At 47.6% G+C, this 16,236-nt stretch overlaps 7 protein-coding genes across 7 annotated transcripts; 4 read left to right on the top strand and 3 right to left on the bottom strand.

The window, feature by feature from the left end:
• Window positions 1–483: 483 nt before the first annotated feature.
• Window positions 484–1,870, top strand: BT62DRAFT_1078890 (uncharacterized protein; the record flags this gene model as incomplete). The annotated part of the gene is made up of 6 exons (XM_043179430.1): window positions 484–525; window positions 581–677; window positions 732–831; window positions 882–1,094; window positions 1,157–1,375; window positions 1,420–1,870. Exons 2-6 carry the CDS (start codon window positions 665–667, stop codon window positions 1,868–1,870), a joined length of 996 nt encoding a protein of 331 aa, XP_043036668.1. The 5' UTR covers window positions 484–525; window positions 581–664.
• On the bottom strand, window positions 1,826–4,340 carry BT62DRAFT_935501 (cytochrome P450). The gene is made up of 11 exons (XM_043186960.1): window positions 3,880–4,340; window positions 3,818–3,829; window positions 3,704–3,769; window positions 3,551–3,650; window positions 3,356–3,498; window positions 3,135–3,303; window positions 2,738–3,077; window positions 2,535–2,684; window positions 2,337–2,474; window positions 2,135–2,215; window positions 1,826–2,079 (listed from the first exon to the last, which is right to left on the bottom strand). The coding sequence occupies exons 1-11, from the start codon at window positions 4,264–4,266 to the stop codon at window positions 1,968–1,970; spliced, it is 1,698 nt and encodes a 565-aa protein (XP_043036667.1). The 5' UTR covers window positions 4,267–4,340; the 3' UTR covers window positions 1,826–1,967.
• Window positions 4,341–4,831: 491 nt separating this feature from the next.
• Window positions 4,832–7,371, bottom strand: BT62DRAFT_935499 (alpha/beta-hydrolase). Its single transcript, XM_043186959.1, has 8 exons — window positions 6,572–7,371; window positions 6,366–6,523; window positions 6,274–6,316; window positions 6,196–6,224; window positions 6,076–6,143; window positions 5,768–6,021; window positions 5,549–5,714; window positions 4,832–5,492 (listed from the first exon to the last, which is right to left on the bottom strand). The coding sequence occupies exons 1-8, from the start codon at window positions 6,888–6,890 to the stop codon at window positions 5,318–5,320; spliced, it is 1,212 nt and encodes a 403-aa protein (XP_043036666.1). The 5' UTR covers window positions 6,891–7,371; the 3' UTR covers window positions 4,832–5,317.
• Window positions 7,257–8,008, top strand: BT62DRAFT_1009769 (uncharacterized protein; the record flags this gene model as incomplete). Its single annotated transcript, XM_043177582.1, has 3 exons — window positions 7,257–7,368; window positions 7,726–7,798; window positions 7,864–8,008. 3 exons carry the CDS (start codon window positions 7,257–7,259, stop codon window positions 8,006–8,008), a joined length of 330 nt encoding a protein of 109 aa, XP_043036665.1.
• BT62DRAFT_935498 (uncharacterized protein) lies at window positions 7,931–10,598 on the top strand. The gene is made up of 14 exons (XM_043186958.1): window positions 7,931–8,076; window positions 8,136–8,500; window positions 8,550–8,594; window positions 8,656–8,922; window positions 8,974–9,001; window positions 9,048–9,104; window positions 9,153–9,337; window positions 9,387–9,569; window positions 9,620–9,641; window positions 9,693–9,779; window positions 9,828–9,852; window positions 9,899–9,961; window positions 10,014–10,143; window positions 10,194–10,598. The coding sequence occupies exons 2-14, from the start codon at window positions 8,218–8,220 to the stop codon at window positions 10,502–10,504; spliced, it is 1,686 nt and encodes a 561-aa protein (XP_043036664.1). The 5' UTR covers window positions 7,931–8,076; window positions 8,136–8,217; the 3' UTR covers window positions 10,505–10,598.
• A 960-nt stretch (window positions 10,599–11,558) lies between these two features.
• Window positions 11,559–12,783, bottom strand: BT62DRAFT_922252 (uncharacterized protein; the record flags this gene model as incomplete). Its single annotated transcript, XM_043184387.1, has 6 exons — window positions 11,559–11,871; window positions 11,912–12,027; window positions 12,093–12,209; window positions 12,270–12,441; window positions 12,507–12,644; window positions 12,671–12,783. The coding sequence occupies 6 exons, from the start codon at window positions 12,781–12,783 to the stop codon at window positions 11,559–11,561; spliced, it is 969 nt and encodes a 322-aa protein (XP_043036663.1).
• Window positions 12,784–13,254: 471 nt separating this feature from the next.
• On the top strand, window positions 13,255–15,363 carry BT62DRAFT_1078885 (uncharacterized protein; the record flags this gene model as incomplete). The annotated part of the gene is made up of 10 exons (XM_043179429.1): window positions 13,255–13,263; window positions 13,315–13,485; window positions 13,545–13,574; window positions 13,625–13,788; window positions 13,840–13,898; window positions 13,947–14,191; window positions 14,245–14,334; window positions 14,659–14,744; window positions 14,800–15,109; window positions 15,166–15,363. The coding sequence occupies 10 exons, from the start codon at window positions 13,255–13,257 to the stop codon at window positions 15,361–15,363; spliced, it is 1,362 nt and encodes a 453-aa protein (XP_043036662.1).
• Window positions 15,364–16,236: the final 873 nt, after the last annotated feature.

Below are 16,236 nucleotides of genomic sequence, written 5' to 3'. Positions count from 1 at the left end.
TTCAATACCGTAACACAAACACGGCGTCTTGAAATATTGAAGTTCTGTCCTCTCGAGTCTTGCGTCCGATTCCACGTTCTGAATTCACGGTAGATATATATGTCCGTCTCCTGCGGCAAGCACTAGAGTCGCCGCATATCAAGATTCGAAGCTTCCAAAAAAAAAAAATCTTGTGGGAGGCTAGGCTGATTCCGGGGTGAATGAATCGACGACATCCTGTGTTCGAGGCCACGAACCAGCTCACAAAGCACCTACCTAATAAAGAAATGAAATTAGACTTTATGATTCGAGCCGGCGGCAAGCTGTGTTTGTCTACGGCGGGATATTTGGCATCCGCCTCAAGGAGCTGGACATTCAAACATCCTTCCCCGCTCACCCACAACTAAACTTTCAGCTGACCCAAACAGGCTTAATGAGATAAATTAAGTAAATAAATATATTGCCTCATTCGCATGCAGGAACCTTTGTTCAGCTCGTTTATCTCCTTGCATGAGGTCAGTGGCGTTTTCATCTTGGTACGAAACGGTTTGCATATCTTACTCGAACAAAGTCATCGACGGTGCTGATGATCACTGGGTAGCTGTAACTTCCCGTGGCGAGTCCGGGTCTAGGTTGAGTTAATATCGATCTCCCGACCTCTCGAGCCATATGAAACGGCCCATCGATGCACGATAAGGGTGATCAGTATCGAACTTTCCGCTTTGACAAAGCTTACGGTGAATTTCTGGCAGGATCAATGAAGAATGACATATTACGTCGAATGAAAGGGTCGGGTCGTCTTGTGATTCCAGGCTGGATCAGAGAAACGACCGGCTCGGAATCAGTGAGGGGGTAGGGCGGTTCTTATTTCAATATCATGATGTTCACCGGTATCGCGCGAGGCTCGTCTTACCGGGGTGGCAAAAATTACAGGAACCGCTCACCACAGCCCAAGGAGCAGCCAAGATGTACGAAATGCGGCCACGGACAGTCCCCATCAGAATACAGGGCCATACCGAAATCATCGTAGCCAAGATGGAATCACAGAGGCAGTGTTTCAATTTATTCAGAACGGAATACTGCAGGTTTGAACCGTCTGATTGCAGGAATGTTGAGTTTGAATTCCCCCCCCCTCCCCCCGGAGAGGAAACACGACCGATATAACGAAAATTTGCAGTGGCGGTGGAGATGATCATAAACTGCAATCTGCGAGCATTGGATCTCACGGGTGGGGACGAACGGCCGACGCTAGTCTGCTGAAGAACACTGCACCCGGGAGAAGAAGCAAAGAGAACACGATAAACAATCAGCTCCTGGAAATGCGGGCCATCCCCTTTGATCTACCCTACAAGGGCCAACGAAATGGTTTCGTCGATGCGAAGGGATCACAAATCTGGTCAGTACAGGACAACAAGCATGGAATATTCCGTTCGCGTTTAGGAAAGAATCGATAGAAGCCCACGACATCAGTTGTTGTTCGGTCCGATCCAATACATCCCATCCGACGCGTCAAGTGGCCAACTTTGTCCACCGCAAACAAGATCTTGGTCAAGAATCAATTCAAGACGGCAAGTACCGATATCCCCAGAATGGCGTGTTATATTCGACGATCAACGGGTCCCCCATCCGTGGAAAATATCCAACTTCAAGTGCCTACCCGTCTTTTCTGTCCTGGGATCGATCATTCATTAGCTTTTATCCAATTCCCGAAGCTAAGGATTCAATAGGAAAATTAATGATCTCGGGTGTCAACGTTATCAATATTAATTTCCCGGGGGCATTGGGCGTCATCCCTAGCCTAAGAGAACAGAACTCGGTCGACTCCGTCAACCTTCCTCAATTCACGCCCAGGTCAAGTTCTCTGCAACCTGGCCATCTTCTACTAGTCTAGTTTCAATGTAATTACAGAGACGGCCATTCATGAATGGAAAATAAATAATATGTACGGCGACGATAAGCGACCGATGCGCATCGTACTACTGTGCGGTTTATGCGACAGCAACATCCTTTTTCACATCATCCCGGCAGACGCGATGCATATACAGGGGCAACTGGTTCCCCAACTGCGGATCAGAGTTCACAAAAGGGCGCGTTACCACACTATGTAACATAAGATGAGCACACGTTCTCAAGTTCATGGAACACACCGACTCACTTGACCCTCTTCTCGATAACCATAGCTGGGTCAATTGAGAATTTCAAGTCCCTTAGAAGCACATACAAGAAAATTTTAATCCTGAAATCAGTCATCAATCAGATTTCTGTGAGGGACAAACCGGTCGTAGAGCTGAATCGAGGTTGCCGCCAATCAAGCAAGGCTCACTCTGCCCCAACTTGAATAGACAAAGAAGACTCACTCGAGCAGCGCGAACTTGTACCCAATACACGAGCGATTCCCGTCTATGGGATTTCCATTAAGGAATGTCATGATGTTTGAATACAGTCCTGGTATTGAATTGGCCCGCGATAGCGAATGAGCCGCCCATCTTTCTGGTCTAGGTCACGAGTCCTAGTTAATCCCCACACATGCACTCGGATCTAGAAACTCATCTCACTTGAAATCCTTGGAATCTTCTCCCCAGAGCCGTTCGCTATCGTTGATTGCCTGGATTGGTATAGTGATGATATCCCACTTCTTAACTTTGATCGTATATCTCCGAACGCCATACTTGTCAACGTATCCACCCGGGGCTGTGGAAGTCGGACTGGAAACAAGAATGAGAAAAGTATGCGATTAGACGGATAAAGTTTCGCCAACCTGCAATCAACAGGAATCTCATCTTCGTCCCGCATGCAAACCCTCATAGTGTTCGTTACAGGCGAATGAAGCCGCAGAGTTTCCCTGACAACCCAGTCGAGATACTGGCATTTCATGATTTCTTCCGTTAGTCGTTCTCGGTCGTCTTCCAAGACCTCCAATTTTCTCAACTCCTCCCGGAGGACCGTCTGAACGTTTGGATTGGTGACCAACGCATACAGACACCATGTGAGGGCACTAGAGGTTGTTTCATGGCCCGCCGCAATAAAAGTAGATATTTGACATAATATCTCGGACAGAGACATTTGTTCAGACGATGAAGCACTTAAATTGGAGCGTACTAGGGTACAGTACACATAAGTAAGAGGCCGGCAAGCCCGATGAATCCATGACGTACTTAGAACACTCAAAATATCGCGGCCCAGAATCGTCTTGTCCCCGTCTAACAACATGGTTTTCTTCTCCCTCCTTTCATTAGAAACTGTCTCCCTCCGTTCCTGGATCAGTGCCAAACCTATCCTTCGCATGGTGGCCTGCGCAGCAGACATTGTTGTATTGTGACGACGCTTTCAGAGCAGTTATGGGATTAGTAGCATATTATATCAGGTCGCGACTTACGAAGCGTCGTAGGATAGGAAACCAGACTTGCAAGATAGTAATCAACCTGAACTTGCGCGCAGTAGAGAATATGACGCTAAAGGCGTGAGCCAGTTCGTTGGTGTTGTCACAGGATGAGAGTGAATTGAAGTGGTATCCAAAGCCTGAAGAAGATGCATCTATGTTCTGATTTCAATTAGTCGGTGAGAAACATACCAGCCAAGCCAATGGTATCCAACGTAGCACGAGCCAAATAAGAGAGTGCGTCTATGCGCGGGACAGAGTCTCCAGATGATTGGAGCCATATGTCGCGAAGCTGATTGTTGCATTAATCTAGAATGATGTGCAGTACGTGAGTTAGCGACCAACCTGTTCAGCTTTGTCCCAGAATATTGGAGTCAAAGATTTGATATGAGATAGCGAGAATGCAGGCGACTGCGCGAACGTGAATAAATGCAACTAATAAGTGTGAAAGAGAAGTACCAGAATTTTACGCTGCGAGAGAGTGTGAGTAATGGAAGCAATAAAATCAATAAATTACGGACTTGTCTCCTGTGAACGTCGCCCTCCGACGTAAGGAGTCCCTCGTTCCCTGCGCCCATCGCAGCTAGGCTATCACGGACAAAATCTGGCTTTGGGTAGTCGTATGCATGACCCAATATATGCGAAAGCGCAACTGGATCCGTAGTCATTAACCTGCTGCCATTAAGGAATCCTCTGTACGTGTAATTCGGGCCATATTGTGCTTCCCATTGCGACAAAAGATCTGAATTTGCCATGTCATGCATTTGCTCGAGATTTCCTGCAAAGAACGACTGCGAGGGTGGCCCAGGAAGACGGTGAAGAGGTGAAAGCCATTGCCGGACGAGAAGACGGAGGAAATTGGAGCAAAGGTGAAGGAGAAGGAGACAGAAGAGGAAGAGGAGGAACATAGCAAGAGGAGGACATGGTAGAGAAGTGATCGCGTTTATATGTCCCTGTCTGAGCGAACAACGACGCAACTGAGTACGGTATGCCCGACAACCCCGATACGGGTTCCCGGATGTCACGTGGAAATTTCCCGAGAACACCGCGACGGCCCGCTAAAGATGAGCCCAAATTCGGACCAGCAGGACAATGTTTTCTACCAAGTGCACTGAGAAATATAATGGACATTCCTCTATCTCTCGGACAGTGAACGAAGAGTCTCGTACGTTCAATGGAGCTCAGTCCTGAAGACAGGAATGTTATTTATTTAAGTATCACTTCATCATGCTTCTTCCAGGTCCCTTGGCATTCCCATTACACCGAAAAACGTGGAGCGGGCCCCTACCTTTCAGGTAATTCAAGCCACAAGTCCTGAACAAACTCCCCAAAACTAGCCTAGACCGTGCGTGTAGTCGCGCCGATATCAGTGATACTCCTGAATCCAACGACTCGGATCTCAACTCGATGGGAATCCTCAGAAATGACACAATGTTAATGCCAGCCTGCGAATCGTCCTAATTATGTCTTTAGGGGGGGACGGCGTGTGTATTTGACTAAAGGAACGCCTCTAGGGATGCCCTCGCATTGATTTTCAGCCATTCGACCACCGTAATGTGTTGATTCTCCGCGCACAACGTTTAACCATTTTCGACGCCACGAATTCAAGATAACGACAAACATCATTGCATCTTGCATTTGGAGATCCACTCCTTCAGCTTCCTTGCACTTCGTTTATACCGGCGGCCGTCCTAGCATCGCATGGCATCACGGTGAAATCCATCGCCGACTATTTGCAGAACTACGTCCATTGTTGCTGTCTTCATTGGGTCAGAAAAAACAAAGCTACAGGGGTGCTGGACCTTGCATCATCAGACACTGCGGAGAAGGAAAGTACCCTTGATATCTGGAGTTGGTTCAACAACGCAGGAGTTCTTTCCAAATATACACATTCTAAACTTGAGGCGCTCACAGGCTGGTATCTTGCAAAGATCCTTGGGAGTGTAGGCCGAGGCGGGCCTATGTGCGTTCTACGTACCCAGTCCTTCCTGGAACAATGCCAAACGCCGGACCATCCTTCCCGAACATCCTCCTCAAGTCATCCACCAATTCTTTTGGCTTCTCATGGGCAGCAAAGTGTCCCCCGCTAGTATGCTCCGACTCGAACATTAGATTGCCTGCAACCTGAGACCAGCTGTGAAGATTAGCTATGAGAATAGACTCCTCGCGTTGACAGTGAGCTACACTCACAGTCGGGGATAACAGCGCAACTCCTTAGGGAAATATGAGAGGCCAAGGGGAATAGTAGGCTCCTTCGTTAGCACACGATCTTCAGATTGAACATACTCATAGTAGAGTCTGATAGATGCGGCTGGACCTTCCCTAGAAAACCAGTACACAGATACCCAGGTCAGCACTGTGACAGGAGCGTGAGGATCAACTGGCGGTACATAAAGTCAGATCACCCGCCTTCATCGTCATCCCAAGGGTATGAATCACTCCAGTTAACTAACTTTTCGTACATCCAGCTGAGAAGCCCAACGGGTGAATCGGCGAGTGAATAGCCTATCGTCTGAGGCTGAGTCGATTGTTGGCTGTGGTATCCTCTTCCCTGGGTCTCAAACCACTTGGTCCGTTGCAATCCTGCCTTTTCCGTTTCCGTATAGGGAGTAAGCATGTGTCGAAGATACAACAGAGGTTCGTAGATGGTCGGAGGCCTTACTCTTAAATGAAAGATTAGAATATAACCCGTATGACCAGATTCATTGCTTAAGCACCTTGGCATATTCGTGTGCCATGCTTGGCTATGTGCTCCACCATAGATACTGGAGAGTTTCCGGGTAATCTGGAGGCAGAGTGTATGCATTTCTGTTAGAAGGAATGGAACGTATACTCACAATAGCCCCCCAGTCCCCACCTTGTGTGACTATAAAGGTCGTGAACAAAGCTGCAATAGATGATTGTTTGATGAATACCGTATTTATCGTAATCAAGAGATATCATTAGCTTATTTGCAACCTATAGTCGATGGTTAGACCCAACAACAGCGTGAGGAAATCCTGCTCACCTCGGCATGTTGTCCTGTTTTGAAACCCTGCTTTCTCGTCGCTTGAGAAAAGCCATATCCTGGTAGACTAAGCGCGACGACATGGAAGCTAGGATAGTCCGGCGATGACGCCGTTAACAATGGAAGTATTTTTCGTACTTCAATGAAGCTTCCTGGCCCTACAGATGATATTAGTCATGCATAATGCTGGGGACTAGAACACGTACATCCGTGTATGAATAACAAGGGAATTGCGTCGACGACTTGGCTCTTCTGATGAACATAGTGTATGTTCAGCGTGCCATGTCCTTCTACCTCGATATCCCGAGTGAACTGGGATAGTTCATCGTTCAGGATAGCTTCCTGGGCCCTCCAGTCGAAGCCATCCTTCCACCTGGCTACTAATCGCTTGATGTCGTCAAGTGGCACGCCATACTTCCACCCTGAATCCTCAAGTTCGTCGGGCAATGAGGTGAGTTCGAGCTTCTTGCCAAGCATCTCGAGTTTTTCGTCCGGGATACAGATCCTGAATGGAATTTCCGTCATCACGAGTAGTATAGAAGTGATGGTACGAAGCAGTGGACGCGATAACTGATAAATATAGCATTATGACTCGGATTTGAACATTGCGTCAGGGTTCCTATTCAGAAGTGTCGGAGCATATATACTGTTGCATGACCACTGAGTACTGAGTACTGAGTACTTGAGTGCTGAGCAGCGGGTACGAAAGTTGTTGAAGAGAAAGTAGCTAGGAGACATACAGAGTAATATTTTCCCACGCCATCGACTTCAAAAAAATCGCAATCACCGTAGAATGGTGGATTTATGTGAAGGTCTACAGCTGAGGGATTCGAAAGGCATAATGGTGTGTCCGATTTGGTTCGCAGATGTCAAAATCGTCTTCACAGATACATGACAGTCGCACCACCCTTCGTAAATTCCTGGTCGAAGAGCGTCACCACTCCCGCCGCCCTTGCCATTGTTCTCTTTCTTCGTGGTGGAAGTCATAAGGATAGGCTTCAAGGTGCGTCAGCTTTGGCTAGTTGATATCGAAGCAATACTCAGCAATACATAACAAGGTCCAAACTGCCTAGCGCCGCCTATCATTTAGATGAAGATAAAAATCTCACAGCTATGTACTACCATGCGTCCCTATCAAAGATCAGCCAGGTCACTCCGATAAAAATCCTCTCTTTCCCGCTGATAGCGCGAATTTGGAGAGTCCTTAGACAGCGGAGAGGTCATGGGTGTGTCCTTACACATGTAGTGTGTAGACCAAAATCCCAGTATTGGAATCTCAAGTCAGGTACTGTGCCAGTAATTTTAGCTTCGCGATTCTCTCAGTACTGACCATGTGTCCTTTTTTTCAATTCTGTACCAGCAAGGTGTCCCTTCTTCCACATGTTTTATCGCTCTATCACAGGGAAATACACGGAGAGTCAATTGGGTTATGCGTATCCTTTCTTGTTGCAAGGAACTGTGATCCTCTCATACGCACAAAATTGTACGTACGCGATAGGCATCATATGTGCACCATATGGAGACGGTCCGGGTTTGATATTCTCATTCGCAGGTTCGCGGGCCCCTTATCTCTTATGACAATGCTTGTTAAACCTCGAGTGTCGCTAGAGACCGACGACATGCTTCCCGTTTGGTTCTGGTAGCGACAAGGAGCGCGCATCACTGCCATCTGTAACAGACGGCGCAGTTCATTGACAGTTGGTCAATCAAGGTAAGGATCTCTACCTCAGCATCGTGGTTTATATCAATTAATTGGTCAATGCGTGGTAGAAGGTGCATCGCAATTATAAATAACATGTTCATGGAAATTTTTTCGTATAAATGCACGTATTGGAATCGTACATCGTCCACAATGCTTCCCCCAATCATCTGGGCAGTCCTTCTCGCCTTCTACCCACTGTTATACGTGAATGGCGCGTTACGTGACGGTCGTTCTCATGGAAATATGATCCAAAGGCCGAGTATCCCGGTTGTTACTATCGAGAATCTCGATGCCCCGGTTCTAAGTCGTAACGGTACCGTGCTACCGCCGTACAACACGACCTATTATTTCGACCAGCTCATTGACCATAATAACCCGTCCCTGGGAACGTTTCAACAACGTTACTGGCATACGTACGAATTTTATGAACCCGGTGAGTTTCCCAGACTCTCATAGTCATACCTATAACGAGGACCTTCCAGGTGGTCCAATCATTTTAATGACTCCGGGAGAAGTCAATGCGGAACGTAAGTGATATTAGCCTTTTCATTTGTCAGCGGACCGGGCTAATGGCCGCTCCTTTCGCAGCATACACTGGTTATCTCACTAATGGGACCATAAATGGACTGATAGCACAGCAAGAGAACGGAGCAGTCATTGTTTTGGAACACCGATTTTACGGCCTCAGCAATCCCTATCCAAACCTTACTGTAGACAGTTTACGACTGCATACGCTGCAGCAAGCTATTGACGATCTCGTTTATTTCGCCGAGAATGTCGACTTACCTATGCCCAACGGCGGAGCACTCGGTCCAGACAAGGCTCCTTGGATTCTCATTGGCGGGAGCTATTCTGGTAATCCATCCCGCCTAGTTTAACTACACCTACTGACTGACTTCGGCTCAGGTGCATTGACTAGTTGGACGATTGTCAAGTAGGTCACGCGAGGCCGTTGATGCCCGTATATTAATTTTCTGCAGCCAACCAGGCGTTTTCTGGGCAGGATACTCTTCATCCGGGGTAGTAGAAGCGATCCTGTATGCTTTTTTGTTGTCGACCCCGAGCTTCTAGCTGATTTCTTCCAGCGACTATTGGCGATACTTTGAACCGATACGTCAAAACATGCCAGCCAACTGTTCGGCCGATGTTGCTGCTGTGATTGCTCACATCGACCAGGTCTTTCCTTCCGGCAATCAATCAGCGATTCAACAAATCAAGAACTCCTTTGGGATGGGAGATATGACCCATCTTGACGATGTTGCTGGCGCTCGTTTGTTTAGTCTTTATCTCATGTTGGTATCAGCTCAATTCCGCCCCAGTTCGTAACAACTTGTGGGACTGGCAGTCTTTACAGCCGGACTCTGGTCCGGGTCAGCAATTTTTCGAGTTTTGTGATGCGCTGGAAGTCAAAAATGACGTTTCCGCGTCCGCCGAGGGTTGGGGTTTGGACCATGCTCTGACAGCTTGGAGTTCGTACTTCAAGAATACGTACATATTTGAACGTAAGTGAACCATGATGACCTACCGCTGCGCTGGCGTGATTGTATTCCAGTTTGCGGGGATCTGGATGCAGAGTAGGCTATATGCTTGATACTCATTTTATCGATCACTGACTGTAATTTTAGAACTTGTCTTGGCAGTTACAATGCAACTCAAGCCTACTACACGAACACCAGCATCGACAACGCAGAACGATCATGGTTTTGGATAGTGTATGTGAATTGTCTTGCTATGGGCTCGCAATCTCATATTCTGTACAGATGCAATCAAGTTGGCTTCCTCCAAGTATGGTTAATCATGGCTTCAGGGATACAATCTCATTTTTCTATAGGAAGGACCGCCACTAGGGGTCCCAGCCATTGTTACGCGTCTAGTGCAGCCGCCTTATGATCTCGTACGTTTCTTCGCCGCAAATTATCGAACTAGTCTTGACGTTCCAAAAATAGCGACAGTGCTCGTACATGTTCCCGGAAGCTTTTCCCACATCGCCTACGACCATCGACGTGGCAAAGACCAACGAAGCATACGAAGGCTGGAACGTGAGGACTAATAGGCTCTTTTTCGCTAACGGTATACGTGCGCGGTATATTCTTTCGCTAAAACCCATTACTGACACTGTTGATCAGGAGACCCTTGGAGAGACGCGACAGTATCTGCTCAGACGGTCAACGTTCCCAGCACTGCCTCGCAGCCCATTGCGCTGGGAGACGGATTCCATTGCTCTGATCTTTTGACCCCAAACGGTGTGGTCGACCCTACTGTTGCCGCTGTCCAGAATCAAGCTCTGGGGACCATGCATACTTGGTTGCAAGAATGGACACCGGACCGGCGCCGCAGTGGCAGCGGCACTGGTGGCTCGAAGTTTTCTTCAAGATCTTTGACGGGCCCAAAGGGGAAACCTGTGAATGCTTGGTTCAGAGGGTCGGGTACATTCTGAATGGTAAGAATAGAACAAAATCTGTAGTACTGTTGTGCAATCATGGTGCGATCCTGTTTGAATGTTTCACAAGTCTTTGTCATTTTCTGAGCCCAAGTCCGATGTTCAAATTGATCCTCGTTTACGGGTCGCTTCGCGCTTTCGGGGTGGACGTGTAATTAATGTGCGCAATCCATAAAAGCTGTTTATCATTCCATTTTGAAAACATGAAACTTAGGTACTCAAGATCTGGGCAGGCGATTCGTTATCAAGATATCAGAGAGCCCAGGAGTGCCTGTGCTTATTTAAGGTATAATTCGAACTACAGGGACGGAATGATCAAGGACGTTCAACCGTCGACGCCTCGTTTTGATTTGATAGTTTCAAGACTTAGAACTACGTCGTCGATTCCGAAAAGGGAAAATTCGTCAATTCATCTCCAACTTAGTACTAAACAAACCTCGTTGTTGCCGTCCATCCATGTCCGGCGACGATAGGATAGCAGCCACTCAACGGATCCTTTGAAACCGCAAAATTTTCCTTCAAAGTCCTTCATTTATCCTGTCAAATCTTCCGACCGGTATACAACCGGCTCAAGATCTCCCTGGTGTCTCTCGGACCACCGTTAGGAGTGTAGGCGCCCGAAGATCTCTAGAACTTTCCGAGTGGATTGAGAGGAAGTTGAAAGAGCCCGTACGTTATTTTCTTGGATCTACTTAACTCTGTATTTACTCTCCTATGTCGCAGATGGTATTACAACTAATCCCGATACGCCAGCTTACGATCCCAACGAAATATCGTTCCCTTCAAATGCGGTCCCTCGTCGTTCTCAGAGCATAGCATTTGCTTCTCCATCCCACTCGCCTAGACGGCGTTCTGCGAAGGGACTCCAGTCAATCTCTGACACTTCAAGCTTTCGGCATTTCCAACAGAAAGCGCACTACTTTCTCCTACAAATTTATTTCCACGTTATCCTTCCCGTTCTTCGTCAGTTGGTACTAAGCCTTCGTCACCATCATCCTCGCCCACCTTATCTCGCCAAGTTCAATACGCGGAGTCGCTCTCCCTCCGTTGCTTAAGATGCTTTTGCGTCTACAACCACTTCCTCAGTACGCAAGGCTGCCCCTATTCCATTCGACCTTTCAAAACTTGGTCTGGTCCACCTGGGACCAATTTCCTCGTCCTCCAACTCCAGTACATCAGGCTCTCTACATTCTTTCAGCGGTGAGGTTATAAGATCCCCTGGTCGCACCCAAGATACGTCGGAGGGTCCTAATAACTCAAATTTGTTAGCGGAAAGGGATAACGATGTCCAGAACTCCTCGCCGAAAGATACCGCTGGCTCGCATGTGTCTTTGTCCTCGGAAGAGCCTCTTGTCACAGTTCGCCTGCAAGCCACGCAAGATGAACACGGTCATCACGTTGTACTTGGAAGAGAAGGAAAGTTGACACGCTGTGAAGACGAAGCACGTCCATTCTACATTCTCATTTCCTCGAAAACTGAACAATTTACAGCCTATTCGTACTCCCGGTGCTGTGCAAGGCTTTGGTGTAATCGTTGTGGATGAACAAGATGACGTCTTAGTGTCTGAAGTAGTCAGTTTCTCACTTGATCAATCTCCGAAGCTAAGGGTGGAATTGTTAGAACTGTACAGAACTGCTGGGTCTGTCTCCACAATATCTCTTCTCCCTCGGTTGTTCTACCGGAGTCACAAGCCGGTTTACTCTAGAATAACGTTCAATTCCTGTTAGAGCCGGACTCAAGAGTGGGACGACGGGCACGAACCTCCGCACATTTTTCGCATATCAAGCTGGTCAGCGCCTGACATGTTGGCGTGCAATGCATGGAATTTGAGTTGGAGGTGGATATCTTAAATCCCCTGTATCCACCTGTCGTCTTTCCGAGGTCGCGAATCCAGCCTCTCCAGTTAGCAATGTCTCTGGTAGTGGTAGGGGCTCTGACCACACAAGTGCAGACGAGGCTTCCAACTACCGTTTAGGCAAAATATTACTGGGCACACACGATAGGACTAGCTCCTCGTTGTCAGGCAGCGATCTAAGTGACCGAACACCCGGACCACGGACTTCCTTCCAACTGTCCTCTCCTAGTCCATCTGCTGAAGACACCAATTCCCTTAATGCGTTGGCTACATCGTCTTCGCTTTCAGGTCTTGAAGGTGATCACACCTGGATCCCAAATGCTGCGGATATTGAGGAAAGTACAACCCCACGATCCAGGCCGCTTCCTGCTCTGGCTCGCCAGCGCCGCTTAACACGGGCATCTCCTTCAGGACTGACATCCAAGTAGCGATATGATGGATGTTTTGGCGATTATGGCCCAGATTAACGAGCAGCTTGGTGATCCATCAGATTTAGACACCTTTTTGAAGGTGGTTGTTGCCATCATCAAAGTACCAGCACAACTAAGTACATCTGGTTTTTTTTTGCTAGAGCTTGGATTCATCATGTTATATAGGCTAGGCAGCTATATACAACAAGTAGGCCGTCTTGGAAACATCGTTATACCGTCACTGGCGAACACTCTTGCTGTCTACTTATAAAGTTCGAATCCTTTACGGTCGGGGCCGAGCGACAGCTCGGATTGTAGTACGATCCAAAGAAGATCTCGAGCAGCCTCTTGATATGACGCATTGCCACTTGCGCACAATGAGTCCTATTCATGTTAAATGCATGTCTGTGCAAATGACACGGTATAACTTGGAATACCAATCAGTTTCACAGACTTCGGGAATATGGGTGCTTGTGCTTCGATGTCTATTGTACGTCTGTGGTTTGGAGAAACGGCCATTGAATTTGACTCTCTCTTGTAGTCTATCATGGCGTTCGGTGCTATGTGGGGTTTAGTGACATGTCATTCATGCGGCACACGTGGAATGCGTGTATCACTTCCCACTCGAGGGATGCTCAAGCTTCTCAGCCAGTCCATATCTAGAAACATCGAACGCCTAAGCTATGCTCAACGATTGCATACTCGGAAACTTGTGTGTTCTTCATCACCCATGAAGAGGTGCTTATCTTACTCTTTTAACCTCTCTCTCAGATAAACACAATGACTTTAGAGAACCATCCCGTAACATTTTTCATGTCTTCACCAATATGAACTGCTGATCAGAGCTCTAGACGGGTTACATCATATCGGACTTCGACGGTTTGCTCAGTTTGCTTGATGCTGACTTTGGCATCTTGGTCATCGGTGACGGTGCGAAGATCCTAGGCCCCACTGAACACGGACAAGAAATCTTGACCTTGACCTTGGCGGAGTATCTCAGACTGAAGCATTTCGGGTAAATCAAACCTCTGTTCAGCATGACTTACTCCTCACCTGTATCTAGCAGAACCATTCAAGTATCACCAGCGGTAACTACTGACCATCCTGACCTTAAAATGTCTATCGGTAAGTGCTCTTGACATGACTGCGTCGAAGTTTAATCAATCAACTCAGGTCTCGATGTAGTCGCGGGTCTCTTGTACGTTCCTCTGTCGAGTGGAGGCAAGGATTTCATTGCGATCCTACGAAAAGGACAACCGCGCGATGTTCATTGGGCTGGGAAACCGTTCAAAGGAGACGGATCAAACGCAATGTTAGATCCAAGAAAATCTTTCAAGATTTGGTCAGAGACTGTCGCTGGAAGATGTAGAGCATGGACGGATGAACAGCTAGAGACCGCGGGTGTGCTAGCCTTGAAAGTTTGCTTCAAACTCATTTCTATTAGAGTTGAGCTGACATTCATACGTTCTAGTTCATCGAGGTGTGGAGGCAGAAGGAGAGCGCGTTGCAGACCACTAGGGTGACAAACTTGCTGTTGTCGAATGCTTTACACGAAGGAAGTGTGTGACATTCAGGGATGAACGTGCATATGAAACATGATGTAGTGCGAACTCCTCTATATCATGTTATCAAGTGGGTTCCTCCTCCTTTCTTCTGTGACACTTGACTTACTCTTGACCAGCTATCTCGAAATGGCATTGACCACTGGACGGAGAAACGCGCTATAATTTGAGAGTCACACTCTGCGTCGAAGGCATGGTTTTTTGCTCATTAACCAGGGGTCGTTTCTGATTTCGTTGTCTAGATTAGAACTTACTCTTCACCATCAATGACTTGTTGGTTCGGACTAGTGTCTGGTTTTCTTGATAATAGTATTTGTGCATAGGATCTCACGAGACTGGAAAGCGGCTACGAGACATCTTTCAACGAGCCCTTCGATTTACCTGCAGTCGTCGAGGAGGCGATCAGTTGGTATCGAAGCGAAGCCCAACGACAATCTATCGATCTCATTCTAGACATCTGAAAGTCCCAAAGAAGTTGTCGGTAACGCTAGGAAGATTCAAGCTGTGGTCCAGAACCTCACGGCAAACGCTTGTATTCCAATCTTCACACGCTTCTCTCATTTTGGTGCGGCAATTAAATACCCAACAGAAGGGTCCATCACAGTATGCTGTGTACCTCTGCAAGAACCTGTCGGCCTGCGCAACTCCCAACAGACGGCAGTGAAGATTGTGGTAGCCGATACAGGAGTGGCATACAGCAAGAACGGCTTGAAAGCATATTTCGGATTCGAACAAGTGGAGTCATATGAACCCAAGACTAGCACAGATGCTGGCGTCGGTAAAAAATGACGATTTCTTGGATTTGTTTGATGGCTCAATATGCATTATAGGGCTGGGTCTGGGCAGTAGTCGCCCGTATCGTTGAACAGCTGGGCGGACAGCTTCGTGTAGATTCTCGGGTCGAACAAGGCAGCCGTTTCTTCATCCTCATCCCGCTTTCTCTTCCCACAGAAGGAGAGGATCTCATGTCGAGTTCTTCTCCAGCATCTTCTTCCGATTCGTATTCGTTCCCCCCCTCCCAGCATTAAGTCTGGCAACGAGATCGACTCGCTGGTTGAACCCATATCATCGAATCGCATGTGATCCAAACCTTCGTCACAGGTATCCCCTTCACTGGAGGACCAGTGAAATATCGATGGCTACGCAAATAGTCCGTTCTCAAGGAAACGGGGTGAAGGAACCTTCGAAGTCGTTGGGTCCCAAGTTCCTGTTCAAGCAATCAAAATGGACGAATATGATGTAAATTTTGGAGTTGACAAGGTAGGTGCACGGACGTGGTGAACGGAAAACGGATTCGGAAGAAGACGGACGCTAGGATAGAACGTCGTAACGTTAATCTCAGCATTGTGGTTAAGAGCTGAGATGTGCGGGATGGTGCGCCGTACCGAACGAGGAAAGAAAATCAAATAAGTAGGAGAACGTGTTCGTATCGTATTAATTCTATGTCGAACAGTAAACACGCCCGGTGCCAATCTACAATCTGCGCACGGCAGTCACGATCCTCCAAGGATCTCTGCAGAGCCAGGCCCTTCACAGAAATGTGCTTTGTGAGTACTGATTATGGGAGCACGACGTCTTGTCATTGTCACTGACGAAGGTCTCGATAGAGTCAAGTCTGATCGTGACTTTGATTGCGTGTTGCCGTATCTGCGTCCCTCTTTGAACAGCAGCGGGATAAGCTGTCAAAATGTGGGACGGATGGACGGATGGATCCTGAAACCTATTGTCTTCAGAAGGATGGACGCAATTCTTACTGGGATGACTGACATAGCCCAGCGTCAGCTGGACATGTATAGACCTGGTTGTAATTGGGAGAGTGGCGGTTGGCTCCGAGAACGTCTCCCATTCGATAATCCTGCATTCAGCAGTCAGGATTCGCGATCAAAGCGTCTGACTTGAAG

Source organism: Guyanagaster necrorhizus (genome assembly GCF_019112545.1).
Source record: "Guyanagaster necrorhizus MCA 3950 unplaced genomic scaffold BT62scaffold_25, whole genome shotgun sequence".
Lineage (NCBI taxonomy): Eukaryota > Fungi > Basidiomycota > Agaricomycetes > Agaricales > Physalacriaceae > Guyanagaster > Guyanagaster necrorhizus.
The sequence above is the reverse complement of the archived record's forward strand: the minus strand, read 5'-3'. Positions and strand labels throughout refer to the sequence as shown.